This window comes from Sapajus apella, unplaced genomic scaffold, assembly GCF_009761245.1.
Source record: "Sapajus apella isolate SASKATOON/1434 unplaced genomic scaffold, GSC_monkey_1.0 scaffold86, whole genome shotgun sequence".
NCBI lineage: Eukaryota > Metazoa > Chordata > Mammalia > Primates > Cebidae > Sapajus > Sapajus apella.
The window spans coordinates 5768365-5792278 of NW_022437026.1; the positions used below are offsets into that span (position 1 = coordinate 5768365).

The 23914-nt window shown below is 37.0% G+C and overlaps 1 protein-coding gene across 8 annotated transcripts in view; it reads right to left on the reverse strand.

Annotated features, from left to right (window-relative positions):
* Positions 1–7264: 7264 nt before the first annotated feature.
* CUNH12orf4 (chromosome unknown C12orf4 homolog) overlaps positions 7265–23914 on the reverse strand; it is a 36955-nt gene continuing 20305 nt past the window's right edge. For all 8 annotated transcript variants that reach the window (XM_032254515.1, XM_032254519.1, XM_032254518.1 and 5 more), the window contains 5 exons: positions 20718–20792; positions 15504–15706; positions 8840–8897; positions 8187–8254; positions 7265–7569 (listed from right to left, as the gene is read on the reverse strand). In XM_032254515.1, the coding sequence (XP_032110406.1) occupies positions 7477–7569; positions 8187–8254; positions 8840–8897; positions 15504–15706; positions 20718–20792 (497 nt within the window). In that variant the 3' untranslated portion in view covers positions 7265–7476. The remainder of the gene's footprint in view (positions 7570–8186; positions 8255–8839; positions 8898–15503; positions 15707–20717; positions 20793–23914) is intronic.

Genomic DNA, 23914 nt, shown 5'->3' on the forward strand with positions numbered 1-23914 from the left:
GATCATTAGCATCACAGATTACAGAAAAGCCTGCCAAGTCTTCTGTCTTCACAAGTCCCACTGCAGTTGTAAAACCTTCTAGAGGTTGAATCTTGCTTGCACTATGCCTTTGCATATAGAAGAAACTCAATAAACACTTGCTGTGTTTATTATATATACATATATATATATTTTTTTTTCTTTTTTTGCTTTCTTGATTTTATTTCAAAAGTACACAAGGTCACAAAACTAGAGCAAGTTGTTTTTCTTAACAAATTTTGTTCTTACAAATTTTATAATCTGCACCATTGGATATATAAGCCAGAAATCGTAAATACAAAATCTGAAACTGACACTATCAATTCTATACTTTGCACACATGAAGTGTCAAAATATTTTTTTCACTAGTACAAGTGTATTTATCATTAAAATTCAGTTAGGGACAAAAATAAGTGAATCAATGAATTGTGGTTCTCTTAAAACTTGTGTCATTAAATAAGTTAGGAGAAAACATAAAGTTCTTCTTTGATGGAACTTTTCCTGTCGATGACCAAACCAAACCCAACTGATGTGTACTGTATTCTTAAATTATAAAATAATTTATAAAACTTGATTTTAATGATAAAAGGCTGGTGTTCCCTGCTATAAGATAAATGATCGGCCTTCCCTAAAGATAAATAAACAGAACCACAATTCACAAATTTGTTTATTATTTTTCCCTGCTTATCTAACATTTATAAAAGGACTCAGGGTCAATATGCTATTTATGTTGTCTTGATCTCTACCTTTCCTTTGTAACATACCCTCTTGTAAATATTTCTGGTGAAGGTTGTGGTTCCCAGCTTGAGGTTCCTGGAATTAGTGACCCTTTAAGACGTTGAATACATTTCACTTGGATGATGTCGCACAGATTAAGTCAAACACCAAGGCTTTGTTTTTGCAAGTTTGCCTGGAATTACACAATAATAATTCTATGTATTTTACGTGGTAATACTACGCATGAGAATGCACAGTGATAACTGTGATACTATGTATCACTTGCTAATCAGATGCTTTTCTCCAGACATACCTGTTTTGATTTAGTAAAAAAGACTGCTCAAATAATTCCAATTTCGAGAGAGATCCAAGGTGGCCAATTAGGAGCAGCTCAGGATTGCAGCTCCCAGCCAAAGTGCAGAGTGAGTGGATGCCGCATTTCCAGATGGATTTTTACTGCCCACAGACCAGGAGATTCCCAGGCGGAGGAGCCCCATGGGTCACCGGCACAACTCTTTTGGCTGGCGCAGCTATTTTGCCGGCGCCCCGGCACTGTGGTTCTCAATACAAAATAAACAGGACTGGGTGCCATTTTAGCTGGCAAGTGGCGCTCCGGGAAGGCAGAGTCGCCCATTCAGCTGATTAGAAAGGGGACTGAGACGGCAAGCCAGGCCAGGAGATCCCAGGCAGGAAAGTGCCACGAATCTCAGCGCCACTGTTTCAGTCGGTGCAGTGGGTCCCTGCACGGGAAATCACACAGTAACTCTGAATGAACAATGGAGCCCACAGCTCAGCACTTGAGCTCCTATAAAGGACAGACTGTCTCCTCAAGGAGCTTCCTGACCCCCATGAGTCACCTCATAAAGAAGAGCTCAGACTGACATTTGGCGGATATACTTCTGGGACAAAGATAGCAGAAGAAGAAACTGGTAGCAACCCTTACTGTTCTGCAGCTGCTGCAGGTGATCCCCAGGCAAGCAGGGCCTGGAGTGGACCTCAGCAGTCTTACAGCAGAGGGGCCAGACTGTTAGAGGGAAAACTAAGAAACAGAAATAACTTTATTATTAACAAACTGGATGTCCACTCAGAGACCCAATCTCAAAGTCAGCAACTACAAAGAAAAAAGGTGGATAAATCCACAAAGATGGGAAGAAACCAGTGCAAAAAGGCTGAAAACACCCAAAACCAGAATGCCTCTCCGCCTACAAGGGATCACAACTCCTCATCAGCAAGGGAACAAGGCTTGTTGGACAATGAGTGTGATGAATTGACTGAATCAGGCTTCAGAAGGTGGCTAATAAGAAACCTCTGTGAGCTAAAAAACATGTTCTAACCCAATGCAAAGAAACTAAGAGCCTTGAAAAAACATTTGATGAAATGCTAATGAGAATAGACAACTTAGAGAGGAATATAAGTGAATTGATGGAGCTGAAAAACACAACACGAGAACCTCCCAAAACATGCACAAATTTTAACAGCCAAATAGACCAAGCAGCAGAAAGGATATCAGAGGTCGAAGATAAACTCAATGAAATAAAACGAGAAGGCAAGATTAGAGAAAAAAGGCTAAAAAGGAATGAACAAAGTCTCCAAGAAATATCGGACTATGTGAAAAGACCTAACCTACGCTTGATAGGTGTACCTGAATGTGACGAAGAGAATGAATCCAAGCTGGAAAATATTCTTCAGGATATTATCCAGGAAAACTTTCCCAACCTAGCAACGCAGGCCAATATTCAAGTCCAGGAAATACAGAGAACACCACAAAGATATTCCTCAAGAACAACTCCTCAAGGCACATAATCATCAGATTCACCAGGGTTGAAATGAAGGAGAAAATGCTAAGGCAGCCAGAGAGAAAGGTCAGGTTACCCACAAAGGGAAGCCCATCAGACTCACAGCAGATCTCTCAGCAGAAACCCTACAAGCCAGAAGAGAGTGGGGGCCAATATTCAACATCCTTAAAGAAAAGAACTTTCAACCCAGAATTTCATATCCAGCCAAACTAAGCTTCATAAGTGAAGGAAAAATAAAATCCTTTGTGAACAAGCAAGTACTCAGAGATTTCATCACCACAAGGCCTCCTTTACAAGAACTCCTGATGAAGCACTACACATAGAAAGGAACAATCAGTAGCAGCCACTCTAAAAATATACCAAAAGGTAAAATGCATCAACATAATGAAGGATCTGCATCAACTAATAGGCAAAACAGCTAGCTAGTTTTAAATGGCAGTATCAAATTCACACACATCAATATTAACCCTAGATGTAAATGGACTAAATGCCCCAATCAAAAGACACAGACTGGCAAATTGGATAAAAAGTGGCCCCATTCTTAAAACGCTTCCAGCTTAGCTGGGGAGATAGCAAATATGGTCTGGTAATTTTTAAATCAAAACTAGAGAAATTTGTAACTATAAAATGGAATGAGAACATTGGACTTTGAATGCTTTAGGACTAAATGTTATAGTCTTATAAAATTGCTCAATTCCTACTGATGATTAGACATGAATTCTGATCTGAAAGAACTCATGTCTTTAGCTAAGGCATCCTATTGTCTAGTAGTTCTTCAATAAAGAAAATGTTTGATAATCTGTGCCATCCAATAAGATAGCCACTAACTACATGTGGCCTTTGAGCCTCTGAAACGTGATTAGTGCAAAAAAAAAAAAAAAAGAAAATGAAATTTTTATTTTAGATTAGCTTGGTACAGAGGTGCATGCCTGTAATCTCAGATACTTGGTAGGGTAGCCTGAAGTGGAAGGGTGGCTTGAGGTGAGGAGTTTGAGGCTGCACTGAGCTATGATTACATCACTGCGTTCCAGCCTGGGCAGTAATAGAGCAAGACTCCCGTCCTCTCTCCCTCTTTCTCCTTTTCTTTCTTTCTTTCTTCTTTCTTTATTCTCTTTTCTTTTCTTTCTTTCTTTCTTAAAAAATATATATATTTCTACAAATTTATGGGGTACATGTGAAATTTTATTACATGTATATAATGTATAGTGAGCCATTCAAGGATATTTAGGGTGTCCATCACCCGAGGACAATACATTTTTGTTAACTATAGTCATCCTATTCTGCTATAAAAAAATAATGATTCCAATTTGTTTATGTTCTCAAAACATTTCGGATGAAGAGAAGATGGATAACGAAAGGTTCTTGAATAGTTAAAGGATAAAAAACCACTAATTTAAAAGGTTCTGAAAACATGGTACTTTTTCCAAATAGGTGTTGTACTCTTTTTGTTTGACATTTACAATGATTTTTATACTTCTGTTAGTCCCATTGAGCAAATCACGCCAACTTCACATAAATGGGAAAACTTAGTCAAGAAAAGCAGCCATTTTCATTTAGAAACAGAAAAATAGAAAATAAAATAAAAAGAAACTGAAAAATAGGCCTGAGGCTCCAGTCTCTAACTTTGGTGGGTTCTCTGTGCACAGTTCTGTGAAGTCTCTCTTAGAGCTTCTAGAAAAGAAATGTTTCTGTGACTTCATCTTTCTTTTGCGAAACATGTTTTCTTCCTGTGAGAATTAGCCAGGATCCAACTGAAGTGACACAAATGATGGTGTGTATTGTGCCAATAAGAGATCTGCCAACTCCCAGGCAAGCTGTTTCTTCCCGCTGAAATTCTCTTTGATGCATTTCCTCCATTCCGGTCACACTGCCATGCTGAGAAACAGCTGGTGCCACACTTCTAGATCAATGGCTTTGCTTGTGTGGTGCTTTGAGAGCAGAAATGGGGGAAGGGAGGGAAAGAGCAGTACAGAATGGAGATCTCAGGTTCTGTGCCTTTGCCTGATTTCCAAGGCACACTTTTAAGGCCTTGAGGGCCATTTAGGAATATGTAACTGTTTACACAAATAGAAAACTTCTAACTCACAATCCTCACCAATGTCAGTATTTGTGCTAATCTCTCCATCTTCAAAGACTCTTGTTGTCAGCTCCTCTCAACTTATTGGCCATTTACCACTGCCTCCATTCTATTTCTGCTATCTGCACCTTACTCAGTCGTCCCTTGGTATCTGCAGGAGACTGATTCCAGATCCCTGCCAATCCCAAAATCCCTGGATGTTCAAGTCTCTTATATAAAATGGGGTAGTAATTGCATATAACCTACACATATTCTCCCATATACTTAATTCATCTATACGTTACTTATGCCAAATACAATGCAAGTGCCATGTAAACAGATGTTATATTATATTTTTAAAATTATTCTTATTGCTGTGCTAATTTTTTTTTTAGAATATTTTTGATCCACAGTTGGTTGAATCCGTGAATGCAGAACCCTCAGATATAAAGTGCCGCTTGTACTAGAATGCTGTCTCAGCCTGAGGTACCTTCTTCACATCATTCATGAAGTGCTTGAAACCACTCCCCTCCAAGAAGCACTTTAGAACACTCAGAAAAAGATCCTAATCTCATTATTCTTGGTCCAAATACAAAACTCCAGACTCCTCAATTACTGCATCACTAAAATTCCCACCATTTAAGTACATTAAGCATGCATTTATTATTAGCCTGGTGTGTTTTCATCAGTGGTAATGTAACACCATAAGCATGATTTTTTCCAATTTTACTGCTTCTATAACACAGTTTCATGTGAAAAATTGATAAATTTTCATTATCGATTTCGAATTGAAAAATTTGATAAATTTATCTTGATTTCATAGGTGAAATAGCACCTTTACACAGCCCTCAGTTAAAGCCACCAGTTTATCAGTAATTTAGTAGAATAGCCTAGAGGTGACAAAGGAAGAGTTGGGCAGCAGCATTCAACAAACCTCCATGAATGAAGCTTTGCTCCTCTATTCTGATACCTGGGCTGCACCCTTCAGGCTGTTGGCTGTACCTGTAGATCAGTTACGTAATTCTGCAGAAAGATTCTCAATGCCCATTTCCCGGTGCCTTTAATTGATCCACTTCCAACTCGACCTGTCACTGTATAAACAAAAACAGCTTCTGACACTGACCTGCCACTCTCCTGGTTTCTACCTCTGTCTTCCCTGCTTTGCATTAGAATCAGTCTCAGTGGTTAACAGTGGCACCCGAAAGACAATTTCTCCAAGATAACTGCATAGGCTCAAAGGGCAAAACATCTGTCTTCTTGGCAGAATCACCAGGCTCCTGGACAAATAATTTGGAGAGTTTTACTGTCCAATGGACATACTGCTGGAGTGGGTGTTCTTAGGGTTGTCTTCAGTGTTGTCACTTGGATACACCTTTTCCTTGAGTAGAAAATTAAGACATTCTGTTACAGGAAAGCATTCTGTTTGCCAATTGAATTTCAGTTATTACACTTAGGCATACTAATGAAGGGCTTTTTGTTTCTGGTCATCAAGTCATGCCATCTTATGACCCAAATGCTCTCCATTTCATTCTTCTGGCCAGTTACAATATCCACACAACTTGGAATTGATGAAACTATTGCTTTCTTAAACACATGTGTGCTTTTGTAAATGCCTTTAACGGAGTCACTACTCATAGCAAGTATGTTATAGAGGGGACAAACATATGATATGTAGCACCTGAGAAAGGAGTACCATAAGGAAAAACAATGGAAAAGGAGGGGAAACAGAGAACAGGCAGAAATGGGGACACATTTATTAGCAAAGAATTGCAAGAGGCAGAAGAATGGTTAAGCAAGCTAAGAACGCAGGGAGGACAGAAAAATAAAAATGATCTTCATTGTCTGATTGTCACAATGTTGATGAGCACTAAAATACTGCCAGGTGCTGGTTTAGACTAACTTGACATCAAGCTTGCAAAAAAGAACACTATTTTCACAGTCCATGAAATGTAATTAATATGTAAGTGCAAGGTCACAGAGAAGGATGAGAGAGGTAAAAAATCTGAAAGGTTTTCTGACTCTAACTTGTACATCCTTAGAAACAGTAGATTAAATGACGGTTCTGAAACAGGAGAATTTAAAAGAAAAAGCACACTTGTCTCATACATTTGTGCTTCTATAAAAAGATTTTCACAGGAAATTTGTACTTGCAATGTATATTTCAGTGCTTTTAAATTTTGTTTTGGCAAATAAAGTAAAAGGAAGATTCTATTTATGTTTAATTAAGGTTAGCGCTTGATATAAGCCTTTTGAAAAAGTCAAATGTCTCCATGTAAATACAATCAAGTTTCCTTCAGCAAGTGTCCATGTGTGATAAATAAAAAGTTTTAACTTACTAATATTCACAGGTAACACAGAGAAGAAAAAAAGAGAGATTCATAAAGAGACTTTAAGAATAAATGTTTGGCTGGACGCAGTGGCTCACGCCTGTAATCCCAGCACTTTGGGAGGCTGAAGCCAGTGGATCACCTTGAGGTTGGGAGTTCAAGACCAGCCTGATGAACATGGAGAAACCCTTTCTCTACTAAAAATACAAAATTAGCCAGGCATGGTGGTGCATGCCTGTAATCCCTGCTCCTCAGGGGGCAGAGGCAGAATCACTTGAACCGGGGAGGTTGCAGTGAGCCAAGATGGTGCCATTGCACTCCAGCCTGGGCAACAAGAGCAAAACTCCATCTCAGAGAAAAAAAAAATGTTTAAGTTAGTGGCTGATCACTAGTTTGTGCAGTCTATAAATTTTTGGAATGGTTTAACAGATACATATCTTGATTTGTGGCTTAATTGCAGGTTCTCTTTCTGGAAATCTTTTGCTCGACAGAATCCCAACACAGCACAAGTTTCTGGAGAGTTTAACAATCACCTTCTGCCAGCGTGTCAATCTATAAGGGTTTAGTGCTTGGATGTCAGAGTGAGTGTCGATGATACTCGGAAGATCTGGGGAAGCATGTTACTAAGTTGATAAAACATTTCTTCAGAAATACTCTGTAAGAGGAAAAAATAATAATTGCACTTGTTACATCATCATTGATTTTTAAAATAATTTTAGAAGTATTTTAAAATATGGACTTAGTTCTACATATGGAGTGCAATATGTGAAAATTATCTTTCATGACTGATTTAATTGCATGGCTATGGACAAGGGCGGTTTTTCTGGCTCCATCTGTGGAGAACTTATGTTGTTTCTGTCAAATATTAAGTTTGATGAGTAGAAAAACCTCTAGATAATACTAGTGTAAATCAGTAATAAAATACCACTCATTTTGCCAAGTTCTTCACAAAATACAAAATCATTCTCTGCTAATGGCCTTATTGATGAACGCTTTGTAATCTGTATAATACAAATGTGGAGAAAAACAAAGGAATGATGAGTCAGGTTTTGTCTGGGTGTTAAATAACAAATCCTTTGAGTGGTAGATGCTGATACTTTTGACAATGGACTAAGGGCCTTTATAACATCCAAATACTTCTCCCCTTAAAAAACAGAAAGTGATTAGCATTTTATGTTGTATTTAGGATTTTAGGGCAGGATGCCTAGTTGTATCTGTGAGAAATCTAATAAAAGAGATTAAATTGGGGTGAGATCTACACAGATAACATACCTGTGGTACTAGAAATTGCACTGTCCTAGAAATTCCTCCATCCCATGAAGCCATTTCCATCATAAAACCTAAAATAGAAAAATAAATGTTGCTGTATTACAAGCTCTGGCCTTCAAAACTTTCAGTCATTTACTGAAATAAACTGAATTTTCATTGTAAGGCTTCATGTCTTGACTTTTTAGGTAGCCATTTGCCTGTAGGATACGCTATGCCTAAAGGACAGATAAATGTCTGCAATCCCTAATTCTTCATGCCAGAGAGGTGTAACAGAGTTCTGTCAACACACTCTTATTTACGATTTCTCAAATCAAATTTAGTCTCCATACAATGAAGCTAAGACAGGTTATTAAAAGTTTAATAAATATGTGGCTCTATTTTTTTTTCTAAGAGAATAAAGGAAACAGAGCAAGCTAGCAGCAGAACAAAATATAGTGTCCAAATATCCTTGTATTTCAAAGGGGCTGGAGACTTATTTTGTGACTAGAAAAAATAAAAAATAAAAAGGCCTATTATGAAATATTTGCTTGCTAAACTATCTAACTGAGGCACTAGATGGAAGGGGTATCTTTCATATTCTTTCTTCTGGGTCACTCTACTTTCAATATTTGGGAGGAAATATAGGTGGTGGTTGTCAGAGATAAGATTATGCTCACCTTTGACACACTTGAACACAAGTTCCGCTCTCCTTAAGCACCAGGGGATAGTCATTTCCTAAAAACAGAAATAAAACAAAAGATATGTTTTTAACAGAACTTTGTATACAAAATAAAGTCAGATCTTTATTTATCTATAATGTTGACCATCCACGTTGTTGTGAATGGATTTAGGCAACTATTTGCTAATCCCAACTGGATTTCCTCTAGTTTTTAGGCATGCAACTTCTTCCAGCTCTTAGACTATACTTGTGGAATACAAATTAATTTAATAAGCCCTATAATTAAAAAATAAACATATCCTTATTTTTTCTGGATAATTCTAAAGGCAAATATAAATGACATAGGAACTCTACTACTTGAAACGTTAGCATGAATGATTGTATTACGATGTATATTTGCATAAGCAATAAAATATTTTTACTGTATAGTATGTTATTACAAATGAATGGAAATAAACAAATGCCCCATCTAAGCCACCTAACAAACGCATTCATTTTTCTACGTTTCTTTCTAATCTTCATTCACCAAAACATTTATAATTTTCCGTAGTATTGGAGCGTATGCCATTTTTAAATCTATTCCTCTTCACAAACATCAGGATTGTTTTCCCCTAAGTCTTCATAATTATAACTATAAAACATGTAGATTATTTCATTATTGTGATTCTCAAACTTTGTGGGTCTCAGGATCTTCTGTACTCTTAAATGTTAGCCTGGTGCAATGGTGCACATTTGTAGTCCCAGCTACTTGGGAGGTTAAAGAAGGAGGATTCCTTCTTTATGTAGATTCTTTATGTAGATCATATCTTTTGATAATTATTGCATTAGGAATTAAAACTAAGAAAACATTAATTTCATTTAAAAACAGTGATAAACCCATTCATGTTAACCTAAATAACATTTTTATGAAAAATAACTATTTTCCAAAACAAAAAAGTTTTAGTATGATAATGTTTCAAATTTCTACAAATCTCATTAAAGCCTAGCCTAACAGAAGACATCTGGATTCTTACAGCTGTCTCTGCATTCAATCTGTTACATTACCACACAGCATGTAGCTTCTGAAAAACTCACTGGACACTTGTGCAAGATTAAGAATGGAAAAGCCGAATGATGTCTTCCTTACCAACTACTCAGTCTTTCATCTTTTCTAAGAAGGCTTCCACCCCTATCGCTCAACTGAAAATTCTTTATGTGAGATCATCAATGATTATTAATTACCAAACCTTTTCTCAGTCTTATTCTAATTGACCTTCCAGTTGTAATTCTTATACTTAGTGACCACGCCCTTTCTTCATGACATTTTCTCACCCTCTCCCCTGGGGCTGATGTATCATCAAATTATTTCAGTTCTTCACCTATCTCTGAAGGTTGTTGTGACCTCATGGCTAGTTACTGCTATGCTTCCTATCTAGTGTCCTGAATTCTAGTATTTCCCCTCTAACCCACTACTTTTGGCTATTTTAAGTACATTTCTGATTATATTATACTCCTGTTTTAAGAACTTAAAATTGCTTCCTACTGTCTCACACATAATATGTAAGCCTTTCTTTTACTATTTAAGGCGACATACTTTAAAGCCAAAGCTAGTTTAAGTTTCTGTGACTTTTAAATTTTTAAAAATGAAGGTTTCATTCAAGTATATCTGCTCACATTTGCCTAAACATGGTCTGCCATGCCTGTCACCCACCTCCCTCCATTTTTCCTCAATCTGTTTCTTCTACCTACAATGCCCTTCTCAGTAATTCCATCTATTGAACGTGATCTTCATTCTTCAATGTCCAGACAGTATCACCTATTACAGCATTTCCTATTTTCCCAGCTACAAATACGTCTCCATTTTCTGAACTCCCAAGGTACTTTACTGTTCTCTTATCTCAATGCTCACATTTTTATCCTGTCGTTTTTGGGGAGGAGGGCAGAGGAATGGGCAGAAGGATGGGATTTATTCTTTCTCTTCTTTATTAAGTTACGTGCTCTCTGAAGGTAAAAGCCACTTTTTATTCACCCTTATTACCTTTATAATGCCTTCTATAATACTGAGCACATACATGCTTGAAAACATAGGTTGAATGAATTAGCTTTTATCCATGGACATTTAAAGAGTGTGACTTTCTTTGTAGCCAGAAATAGGGTTTAATAGAAAACTACTTTTAAATTTGTGTCCGGTCTAGTTTTTTAGTTGGCTAAAAAGGAAGGAGTTTTCTTGGATTAGGTCCTGAAAGCTTCTAAAAATTCACTAGAATTTTCTGATATTCAACTTTATGTTTATAACACTCTGGTTTCAAAGTTCACAGAAAGAAGAGGATTTCCGTGTAACTGCAAAGGCTACTGCAAAAGAGCTACAGTGGTCTTATGGAGTACACACATGCATGGAGGGACAAGCGTTCCGTTTTTTGTCTTACTTCCTCCTAGTTAAAAGATGATGTATAGAGAGAACAAGGTGACTAAGAAATGTCTACAGCTTTGGGTACTTAGAAAAGGCAAACTGTAAGCTTTAGAAGTCAATAAAGTCATGAGAAGAACGACTTATTGAATGTCATGAATTGTGGTCAGCAGTTTCACAAGGAGCTTACTTCTGGAAACAAATCTTAGTATATATGATATGGTAGATGATATAGACAACACTATGTTGTCTCTACATAGACAGGGTAACAGTATAGAAAGTTTTTGATCATGAATTCTAAATAATGGAAAAGTGACTACATCTTAGTGACATGCCTGTGAGAGTGCACAGTTAGAGAAATCCAGTGAAGCTGAAAGGATGATGTGAAACACTACAGACTTTATAACAAGCAAAAAATTGGGCCCTGGTCCAGGTATAGTGGCTCACGCCTGTAATCGCAGCACTTTGGGAAGCCAAGGCGGGTAGATCACGGGGTCAGGAGTTCGAGATCAGCCTGGCCAACATGGTGAAACCCCATCTCCACTGAAAACACAAAAATTAGCTGAACATGGTGGCAGGCACCTATAATCCCAGCTGCTCGGGAGGCTGAGGCAGGACAATTGCTTGAACCCGGGAGGCAGAAATGGCAGTGAGCTGAGATCGTGTCACTGCACTCCAGCCTAGGTGACAGAGCAAGACTCTGTCTCAAGAAAAAAAAAAAAAATTGGACCCTACTGTCACACTTTAGCTGATAAATGTACAGAAGAGATTCTAAACCTATGAAAATGAAATTAAAATATCAGTTCTGACTATAATTGAGATAATATCTTCTATCTAAAGCTGACTGTTACTCAACATGAATCCTCTCATGAGGGTAAGGTTGAACTGAAGTTACTCAGTATGTACTTTTAAGTCTTCACTGTTTGTCTTGGAATTTAGACATAAGAATTATTATCTGAGTTTATGTAGCAATGGGTAATATTCCAAGATTATTCTTTACCTCTCAAGTATGTGCCTCTGAGGTACCTGAAACACTGTGTTAATAAGTTTCACAGCCATTATCAGAAGAGGAGAAATAGTTTGGCTTTATTTCTTATTTTTCACATTCAGTATAACAGCACAGGTACAACCACTTTGAAAACCTATTTGGCATATCTACCAAAGCTAAACATAAATATACCCTGAGACCTAAACATTCTATCCCTAAGTATATTCTCAAAAGAAATGTCAAAAGGTGTCTACTGGAATGTTCATAGCAATACTACTCCTAATGATAAAAATCTGGAAAAATTACCCAAATGTCCATAAATAGAATGTATAAATAACTAGTCACATGATGAAATAATATATTAACAATAACAATGAATAATCTATAACCATGCACAATATTATGGATAGAGCTCACAACATACTATTGAAGGAAAGAAGCCAGATATAAGATTAACAGCAAAAGCAAGCCCAACTCATCCATAATTTTTGAGATGAAAACAGTGGTTACCCTTGAGGAGGGAGTGTGGTTTAACTGAAAGGGGGTGGCTGCTGGGGGGCTGGTCACGTTCTGCTCCATGATCTGCATATTTGTTATATGGGTGTTCAGTCTATGAGGATTTGCTGTATACCTATGCGTACTTTTCTATACGTATGTTATCCTCCAATACACAAGTTAAAAACAAACATCTATATGTGTGCTATACTCCAATATAAAAGTGAAAAACAACAAAATCTTCATTAGTAACAGCAGTTACAAAACTAAATGATTTGATAAGCCCAAATTATTCAACAAGTTAACAGAAACAATAAAAGGAAGTTGACAATTCAGTATTCTTGGCTTGTGGCTTCATTCCACAAGACGGACTCCAATAAGACAGTATCTTCAGAACACAAAGATCTATTGAAATAAAACTGATATGTCTTTCTTCTTGCTGATAGGTTATTTTTCCTTTGTTCTTTTTAAACTGCAATTAATTTCTATAGCCCTTTTATCTATCACAGGACACGGGCTGTTTCAGTCATCTTCATTACCATCTCGCACACTCTAAATCCTGGTTAACTGAGTATCTAACGATTCTGTTAGAAGAGGAAAACGACACCTGAAGTGCTTTGGGATCCTTGCCCCAAAGCTAAAACCAATATTTACCTCTATATCCTGTGTAGTGTTATCTGAGTTTAGAAACTTCTTGACCTGAATGGATGTTTAAATACAACAAATGGGAGAATCATAGCTCAATATACTTTTGTGAATTAAACTGGACACTTGGGAAACAAACTTAATGTTCTGCAGCTGGCCTTCCCAATTTAAAACATGTAACTTTTGTAACATTGTGGGAGAAGGAACGCTAGTAGTATCAGATGTCTGGAAGTAAATCTGAACTTAGTGACTTTTGGAAACACTGTTTTTGAGGTCGTTTCCCACCTACATATAACCATTTTTATAAAGTGGTTAACCAGGAGTCCAGCTGCAGGAATGTTTGGATGAATTCCTTGTGGTGGGAATTCATCATAAACTTTCTTACTCCCCAAAGACCCTTTTATAGATAGACTAGTTAGTGATGATGATTTAACAATAGCTAAAAATTCCTGATGGAACTAAAACTTTATAAAGCTATAGTGGGGGAAAAATGTTTGTCCGTCTCTCTTGATACCATGTTAGGATGACAGGCTACAGAAGTGAATGGAATGAAAAATTAGAAAGTCTGATGAAGCTTTCATAGGATAGTGCTGGAATTCTCCTCATCAAAACAACCAAGTACTTAGTAAAAATATACCAGCATAGATTATAAATGGGAAATCATTTAAAATCACCCTGTCTCGGAAGGACAGGAATTTTTTTGTGTGTTTATAAAGCAGCAGTCCCCGACCTTTTTGACACCAGGAACCAGATTTGTGGAGGACAATTTTTCCACAGACTGGGGGTGGGGGTGAGGGTGGGGATAGTAGGGATGGTTTCAAGATGATACTGTTCCACCTCAGATCACCAGGCATTACATTCTCATAAGGAGCACACACCCTAGATCCCTTGCATGCATAGTTCACTACAGGGTTTGCGCTCCTATGAGAATCCAGTGTGGCTGCTGATGTGTCAGGAGGCAGAGCTCAGGTGGTAATGCTCGTCCTTCGACCCTCGCCTCCTGCTATGGGGCAGGTCCTTGGCCTAGCGGTTTGGGACCCCTGTTACACAGGATATGAAATTGAAAATGAGGCCTCCTGCAATACAATGAGTCGAAGTGGGGACTTAGTCTAAAAAGTAAAACATAAACTCTTTTACACTGTCCTTTACAATACAGCATTTTTCTTTTGGTAAATAACTGTTTATAATAAATAATCAAACTTCGTTCCCGACATGCACAATCTCCATTTCCCAGTCAGCAATTTTTTAAAGAGATACAGTTTTACTGTGTTGCTCAGGCTGGTCTTGAACTCTGGGCTAAAACAATCTTCCTGCCTCAGTCCTTGGAATAGCTGGGACTACAGGTGTCAATTTTGCTTTTTAAAAAAATGCCTCCTCAAAATAAGCAGGCACAGAGTTGCTATGAGTCCTTCATCACCAAGTTAAGCACTGGCTCTCCTAGGACCTGTCTGGACCCGTTTGGTTTGAGACACATTTGTTTCTCTAGACTATGTGAAACTGAATTCTATTCTTTATATTATTTCTACAATGTGTGCCTTCTAACCAGTTTCTATGTGGGTGAAGGAAGAAGAAAACCAGTCATGGAAAGAGACTGTTAAAAATTAAATTATAGTACATAACAAAATGGATGAATGATTATGCTATATCTTAATTGCAGAACTGTATTATGTAAAAAGAACCCTTGAGAAAATGTTAAACCAAGGATGGCTTCTTCCTGTCATCTAGCATATCTTTCCATTACCTGTTAATACATACTTAGAAAATGCAAACTAATTTTCATGGCAGCCTAAGCCAAATACATACATGTATGTAAATCTAATGCTATTTATAGCAAAAAAGAAGAAGGGGGGGAAGAGGAGAGGGAAGACAGGGAAGAGGAGGAGAAAGAGGTGTAGGGACACATGCCTATCCAAAGATAAATATTATTTTGATTTTCTAGTTTACTTACTACAGGACAATGCTATAGCTCTCTGAACATAAATGGTTAAGGATTACTCACTGTTTTGTATTATAGTTTACTCAATTCTATTAACCAGATAGGGGATGCAAAAATTCATTAATTTTAAAAAAGTGCCTTTAAAATAGATTATTATATAATACTGAGGGTTAACATATTCATAAAATTATAGGATTTTTCTATTTGCTTACCTCTGACATATCATGTACCAGCAGTAGAGGAATGCTTATTGTTGTGATGTCATGGGTACAGCAAACTTTGAGTATATTTCGGAGTCCCATAATGGCAGGATCACGAGCAGTGATGTTTCCCGATTTCACATGGTCATCCACACAAAGATGGAAAGCAACATGGATTTCTGAGAGATTAGAATGCCGTGTAATATAAAATTCTCCTGTAAACAATAAATACAATCATGATTATTAAATGCCTAAGTCACATTCATCAATGGGCTTTATAAATAACTGTGATGGGCGATCAATGTGTTGAACTACTGGGGTGTATCACGAACATTTACCGGGCTCAGGAAGCAATTGCAATTACTGCTCCTTAATTTCTTGAAGAGAAGCTAATGAAAATAAGAGACAATAGTCAATTTTGCAATAGGTTCATAAATTGGTATGAAGTGACCACCAAGTAGTAAATAAATCAAATGAGTACTCATCTTTATTTTGATGTAAATGCCTAAAATGTCGTTTTTTATTTATATATTCTTCGACTCTCGCTCTGTTGCCAGGCTGGAGTGCAGTGGTGTGATCTCATCTCACTGCAACCTTCAACTCCCTGGTTCAAGTGATTCTCCTGCCTCAGCCTCCCAAGTAGCTGGGATTATAGGTGTCTGCCACCACCATGCCCAGCCAATTTTTGCATTTTTACTAGCGGTGGGGTTTCACCATGTTGGCCAGGATGGTCTCCCATCTCCTGACCTCGTAATTCACCCTGCTCAGCCTCCCAAAGTGCTGGGATTACAGATGTGAACCACCATGCCTGGCCTGAAATGTCAAATTTAACATGTAAAAAAGGTTACTTGTTTTTTCCATGCCCTAAATCTGCTCTTCTTCCTCTCAACTTATGAGACCAATCTGTCCAGTTAGTTGCTTAGGACAGAAAGATAGGTGTCCTTAATTCCTGAACTCCATGCCTATCACCCCATCCACAATCTAATCTACCACCAACTATTTTCAGTTCTATCTACAGAATAGCCCAAATCTGAGTATTCCACTTTTATTGGTGTTACCCCAGTTCACACTACTGTAATTTTTCACCTAGGTTTTTGTAATATTCACTTAACTGATCTCCTTACTCCCTGCTTGCCCACCTACAAACCAACCAAGTCTGCAGCTACTACTTAAATATCAATCATATTATATCCCTCCCCTACTTAAAATCATCCAACAGGCTCATCCTGTAGTATTCAGAACAAAATCCAAACTCTGTATCATGGTTTAGAACAAGGGTCCCCCATGGACTGGTACCCGGCCATCACCTGTTAGGAATCAGGCTGCATAGCAGGAGGTGAGCAGCCAGCAAGTGAGTGAAGCTTCATCTGTATTTACAGCCGCTCCTCACCGCTTGCATTACCACCTGAGTTCCACCACCTTTCAGATCACTGGCAGCATCTGATTCTCACAGGAGCATGAACCCTATTGTGAACTGCGCATGTTAGGGATTTAGGTTGCACACTCCTTATGAGACACTAATGCCTGATGATCTGTCACTATCTCCCATCAACCCCAGATGGGACCATCCAGTTGCAGAAAAACAAGCGCAGGGCTCCCACTAATTTGATATTATGATGACTTGTGTAATTATATCATTATACCTTATAATGTAATAATAACAGAAATAAAGTACACAATAAATTTAATGTACCTGGATTATCCTCAAAGCTTCCCAACCCATGGTCTGTGGTAAAACTGTCTTCCAAGAAACTGGTCCCTTGGTGCTGGTGCCAAAAAGTTTGGGGATCACTGGTCTAGAAGGCCTAGATGACTTGAACCCTGCCTCTCTCTCCAATATGTTCTTGTCTCATTCTCTTTCCTCACTACAGTTACATAGGCTTTTGTTCAGTTCTTCAAGCATGCAGAGCTTGTTCCCAATTCAGGGCTGCTGCCTGGAGGGCTTTTCTCCAAGATTCTCACATGGCTGACTTCCCTTCATTAATCACATCTCAGATCAAAAGTCACCTCCTCAGAAAGGCCTTCCTTGACTTCCTATCTACTAATGGTCTCCTCCATCCTTTACTCTTTCACCTTATTGAGTTTTATTTTCTTCTTAGCACTGAAATTCTTTTGTGCACATATTATTTTAAAGAGCCCACTACACAGTGCCATGATGACAGGGATTTTTTCTATCTTGTTTAATGTTCTATCTCTAGCAAGTGGAACAGCACCTGGCACGTAGAAGGTACTAAATAAATATCCGTTGAATGAATGAGCATTTTAGGCTGAATGCTGGAGCAGTCTATCTCAAACATTAAAGTAAAATCCACGCTTCCTACCATCACTTTGTTTTTACGTGGCCCCACAAACCAAGAAAAATCTCATCAGCTTTTATTTTCTGTAGTTCCTATCAATATAGAGAAACAAAACAGAAAATATAGAAAGGATATGTTCTTACCAATACATATACCTCACTGGAAATTCTAATAGGCCTTCTGGGAAAGAAAGGTCTGCGTATCTCTACTCTCCCACTCTTAACCTTTGCCCTCCCAAATTCTGCTCCCCCTTGTGTCAACATCATTATCATTATCTTAGGATCTAATTATAAACATACAGTATACTTAAAATACTTAATATACTTTAGCCCTATGGTTAACTTTTCTAGTTACCAGTGTGTATCAGCTGTATCCACAGATGCCTCTGACAGGTCCCAGGCAAAGATCTTTTTATTTTTTATTTTAACTTGAACAAGATAAAGGAATTAGATAAACAGAGAAGGAAATTAAAGGAGAGCAACAGATATATCACAATAAACTGGCCAAAGTGAAAGTAAGAAAGAAAACTGGTGAGGAATAGTTTAGTTATAATTTTCCAGGAAGGCAGCAAAAGACACAGACTGCTTATCAGAAACTCAGTGGACTATATGAGACAATATCCGTCTGGGCCCAGTGAAGTATATTACCTTCTAAACTGCTACTGATAATTCAGATGATAGAAGTCATAGCTTTAGATATGGGCCATGATCCAGGAGTATGGCAGAATGACTTAGTGAACAAGTCAGGTGCTCCTAATCCCCAAATTGGCACTGCTTTCTTTGACCTTAAATGACTTGTTTCTTGGCCTAATTTTACCCATTAATAAAATGGGGGCCATGGGGCTGGCAGTAGTAATCAAATTAATATGATATAGTAGAAAAAGGACTAGATTGGATGTTAAGAAGATCTGATTTCTAGCACTTATTGACTGAGTGATCTTGGGCAAATCAATTCAACTTATTGATCCTCTGTTACTTAGTGTATGAGATGGGAAAAATAATGCTGACTGCTTTCCTTACAAGGTTATTATGAGAATTAGATTACATAAACTGTAAATACTTAGATCATGGTTAAGTCAACTATGACTGGCTTACAAATATACAAATAAAACTATTTTTCTTTGCAATTTAAAAGTTAAAATAATTTTTGATTTAGATTTTTTTCATCTCCTGTAAACGTCCTGGTTGTGTAGGTATACTTTAATTAAATGGAAATTAAGATGCTATTATGTCTAACTGAATACTTTATATTACTTTTCTAACTCAGGCTTATGATATATCCTTCTGATTGGTACTAATACAGAAATAAAGTATACAAATAAGACAGTCCGTGTTATGTTCTGTGATACAAACACTTAAGGGTCATCAGAGTGAATTCAATCAGAAAGAGGATTGAGAGACTCAATAAATACTAGGGAAGGAAATACAAACAGCAACAAAGAGTTATGTTTAAAAATCAAACAGACATTGGTTCTTCCAGAGTAGTAATAAGACTCTCACATTTTAAGAAAGGCACAAAATATGGATGGTTTAAATTATGGATCTATGAAGAAAAATACAATAAATACTTAATTGAAGGTATTTTTAGATGAAGAGGAAGATGGTTTCCTGTTCCACACAGTGGAGGAAAAACACGTGGTGATTCTAACATTACCCACTAAGGTGGAATAACTGAAGGTGGGAGGAAATTTCAAGGCTGATGACTACAGGCTAATGGACAGGGTCTGACAAGATGAATACCAGAAATGAGTATAGGATTTGCTTAGATTAAATGTAATGCGTTGAGTGACAGTGGAGATACACACACACACACACACACACACACACACACACACACACACGTGTGTGTGTGTATCTCCACTGTCAAATGTGACCTATATGTCAAAGATCTGGGGAAGAAAATGTGAGAAAATTACCTTAAAGGAGAATAAAAAATCAGGAGATGGCTATTTCTGAAACTGCACAATTTATCACTTAGTTAAAAAATTTTATAATACATACAAATAGTCTTTTTGTTATGCTCTGTGATACAAACACTAAGGGCCATCAGAGTGAATTCAATCAGAAAGAAGACTGAGAAACTGAATTTCCAGTTGTTAAACAATATATCTAGAATAATAAAGGAAATAAAATGGAAAGCAGAAAAATGTAAGGGGAAATGAAAATAAAATTCTAAATGAGATGTCCCACTTTATATTTAAATTCAACTGTTTATATCTCTATGTACTATTGTTCATATTTTACTTGATCTTAGCTACATGGCTGAGAAGTATGTAGTTTATATTTCAGAGTAAAACTTTTTTTGGTTTATTTCTTAAGAAACTAAGAAATAATGTATAAGAAAATTTACAATAGCAAATAATAAAACATAGGTAACTTCTTGAGTAATTTTTCTTTTATAGATCTAGAAAAAAAGTCAGTACTAGTATAATATTAATAATTAAGTTTTAGGCCAGGCCCAGTGGTTCATGCCTGTAATCCCAGCACTTTGGGAAGCTGAGGCAGGAGGATCACTTGATGTCAGGAGTTCAAGACCACCCTAGCCAACATGGTGAAACACCGTCTCTACTAAAAATACAAAAAAATTAACTGGTTATGGTGGCACAGGCCTGTAGTCCCAGCTACTCAGGAGGCTGAGGCAGGAGAATTGCTTGAACGTGGGTGGCAGAGGTTGCAGTGAGCTGAGATTGCGCCAGTGTGCTCCAGCCTGGGTGACAGAGCAAGACTGTCTCAAAAAAACAAACAAACAAAAAAATTAAGTTTTATACTGGAGAACATCTGTGAAAGTGTATTATAGATGTACAAAGTGTTGTTTTAAAGTGATTTAATGACATATGCTAAAATTAAAGATTTAAAACATAAATTCCTATGGTGTGCATTATAAAATTTTTGGTGTAAGAAAATAATTGGAAATAAAAAAAAATACTTACCAGGTAAAACATTTAAATAGTTTCTCTCAGCATTCTTAGTCTTATCATCACTTCCTCCATTCTGGTTTCCAGAATCTATTCACAAGACAGCACGAAAGAACATAACAACATACGAGAACATGTTACTATGACTGCTCCCAAAGGAATCACAGCAACAGCAAAAATTCTCTGAGGGCATCTATATGCCAAGCATTCTGCTACATGCTTTACATGGATGATCTCATTTAATTCTTACAAAACCTCTATAGCCACAGCCTTGGGAGGTAAGTCCTACTACTATGTCCATTTTATGTATGAGGAGACAGAGGCTTGGCTAGGCTAACTAACTTAACCAAGCATGCACAGGTAAGTGGTGGAGCCCGGTCTCGAATTCACATACTCAGATTCTCTTATGGTATTAACCACATTAGACATGCCAGTATCCTATTTTTCATCTGGGAGGTTCAGGGAACCAAGTTAATCACACATAAAATACCTTCATTAGGTAGTTGTGGTGTGGCCATCTTTATTTTTAGATTCTGAGTCACTGTGGTTGATACAACTTGTTCAGGACTACAGATAAATGGCTAGTGGTATCAGGAATCACTGTATATTTAGCCCATTCCTGAAATTTATTTCCTACCTGACACTATGCACAATTATAACAGATAGGTGAAACTGTCTCACATGGAACTTTTTTTCAGCTATTTGACAATTTCTCTTCTTTTTTGAAGGCATGCTATTTCTTAGAAGAATAAATGTTGGTAAAATGAGAAACATTATGTTGAACATACATTATAAAGATTGAATGCAAATTATTTTATATATTTTAATAAAAGAGACATTTGAACTTTATAAGAATTGCATCAGAACTCACAAATGCAAACTGAATATTAGCCTTCAAAGTAGCTATCTTTATGAGGTTGCATATTTATTCCAATTAAAAACTATTTTGGAATCTATTTCAGAACAGCCTTCAGCATCAGAAAATCACGTGACAACAGACCTTCAAATGAATAAACTGCAAATATCAAAATATTATAGTTTTAACAGAGATTTGAATAAAAGTAACAATATTTTAATCTGGTGACTACTTTGATAAATTGATTTATAACATTGTACCTTGTAAATGCATGTATGTTATAAATCAAGAGTCAGAGAGATAGGCACAGAGAGATAGAGGGCTATGTGTTGCTGGAATCTATATTTAACGAAATATTATTTCTAATACAGAGCCATGTGGTTGATAGGCTTTGAATAAATATCTCATCATAGCACAGGTTACAAGAAACAATAAAGGACTCTAATGTTGTTCACATGGAGTATGAACAAATGGAAGCTACGTTAAGTAAACAAGAGAGAACAGTTCACAGTCCATTTCCCTTTCATGTTTTCATGGCAATACCTTGTTTAGTAACAGTAACAAGACGGCTAGTTTTATTTTTTAAAAAGTATATAAAATGTGCATAAAAACAATTTTTGACTTTTTATCATGGACCACAGAAATATAAAGATGTTATAACAACCGAAATAAGAAAAGTAATGCAACGTCTTAGAATAAACAAGTCCTTGCAAATCAGGATGTAAACTTGCAGAATATGTAGGTGTGCACAGAAAAAGATGGAGAAGGCATTTTCACAAAGTTCTTCTATAACAACATGCAGCTTTCTTTAAGAAAGTCTTTTATAAACCTACTTGCATCACTGACTCACTGAAACCACAAAGTAGTTGCTTGAACAAGAACAAAATAAAACCATGATATACACGCAATGCTTTAGCCGTATGCGGTTTAACAACTTCCCGTCATTTACTGCACACTTTCTATCTCTCATAAATATACTTAGCATCCTCCTCCTCCTTCCACACCTGTCATAATCTCAATCTTCATGCTTTTACTCACTACTAAGAATAATGTTAAAATGTTTCTGATCACATCACTGCTAGTTTCAATGAGAAAGGAGGCTGGTAGAAGAATAAGAGGGTATACTGAGATTTTCTGAAAGGTTATGTTAGGATATACTCTATAGTGATTTTCTAATACTTAGCTGGCTCTGTGATATGTAACACATATTGCCATAGCGAAGCTGTAACTACCTTTAGTGGGAATATAAACTGGCAGAAATACTATACAGAGTAATTGCCAAGGCTATGAAAAGTATAAATGTATGTGTCCTTTAACCCAGGAATTCATCTTTAGGAATCTCTTCTGTAGATATGCTTACTGCTCACACACATGCACAATTATTCATATGCAAAGTTATTTGTCATTACTAGACATTACTGCTTATAATAACAAAAATAAGGAATAGATCAAATGTCTATTAGTAGGGGACTGATTAATAACAGGATATCCTGCAATGGACTACTATGCAACAGCATACAAGTATGAGGATGGTCTTTATGGACTGATACAAAATGAGCTCCAAGATAAACTACTCAGTGAAAAAGGCAGAGTACAGAATAGTGTATGCAGAAAGCTGCCATTTGTGTGAAAAAGGAAAATAAATACACACATACACTTGCTTATACATACATAAACATCTGTCTAGAAGGTACATGCGATAGCACTGGCTGCCTCTGAAGAGGGAAGCTGGATAGCTAGAAACAGAGTTAGGGACACTTTCACTGTATGCTCTTTTGTAGTTTGAATTGTGAATCTTGAGAATGTTTTACCTATTTAAAAAATGGTTAAAAACATATAAACCATTTTTTAAAAGTTTATTGAATAGATAAGGAAACTGTATTGAACCCTAGTCAAGTTATGACTAGATAGCCACATTCTAGCCATAGGAGAAAGGAAGGAATTCTATAATTTCTGGGAGTGAAAAAGATGGGAGAAGGGAACAAACAGACTTCAGAAAGGTCTTCCTTATACCAAGCAAAGATATAATATCTCTCTGCAACTGTACAACACAAAACTTATGCACCTAAAGTACTATAATGGTTTCTTTTAAACACAGCAGGTGCAAACAAAGTAAGGAAAGAAAGAATAAAAGCATTCAAAGTACCAGAAGCAGATTTAAAGGTGCAAACATCCCCAATTTTAAAACTTGCCATGTTTTATTTCCTGGGCACCAACATCAGGTTTTTATAAGAAATAATAAAATACTGGCCAGGTACAGTGGCTCACACCTGTAATCCCAGCACTTTGGGAGACTAAAGCGGGTGGATCACATGAGGCCAGGAGTTCGAAACCAGCCTGGCCAACATGGCAAAAC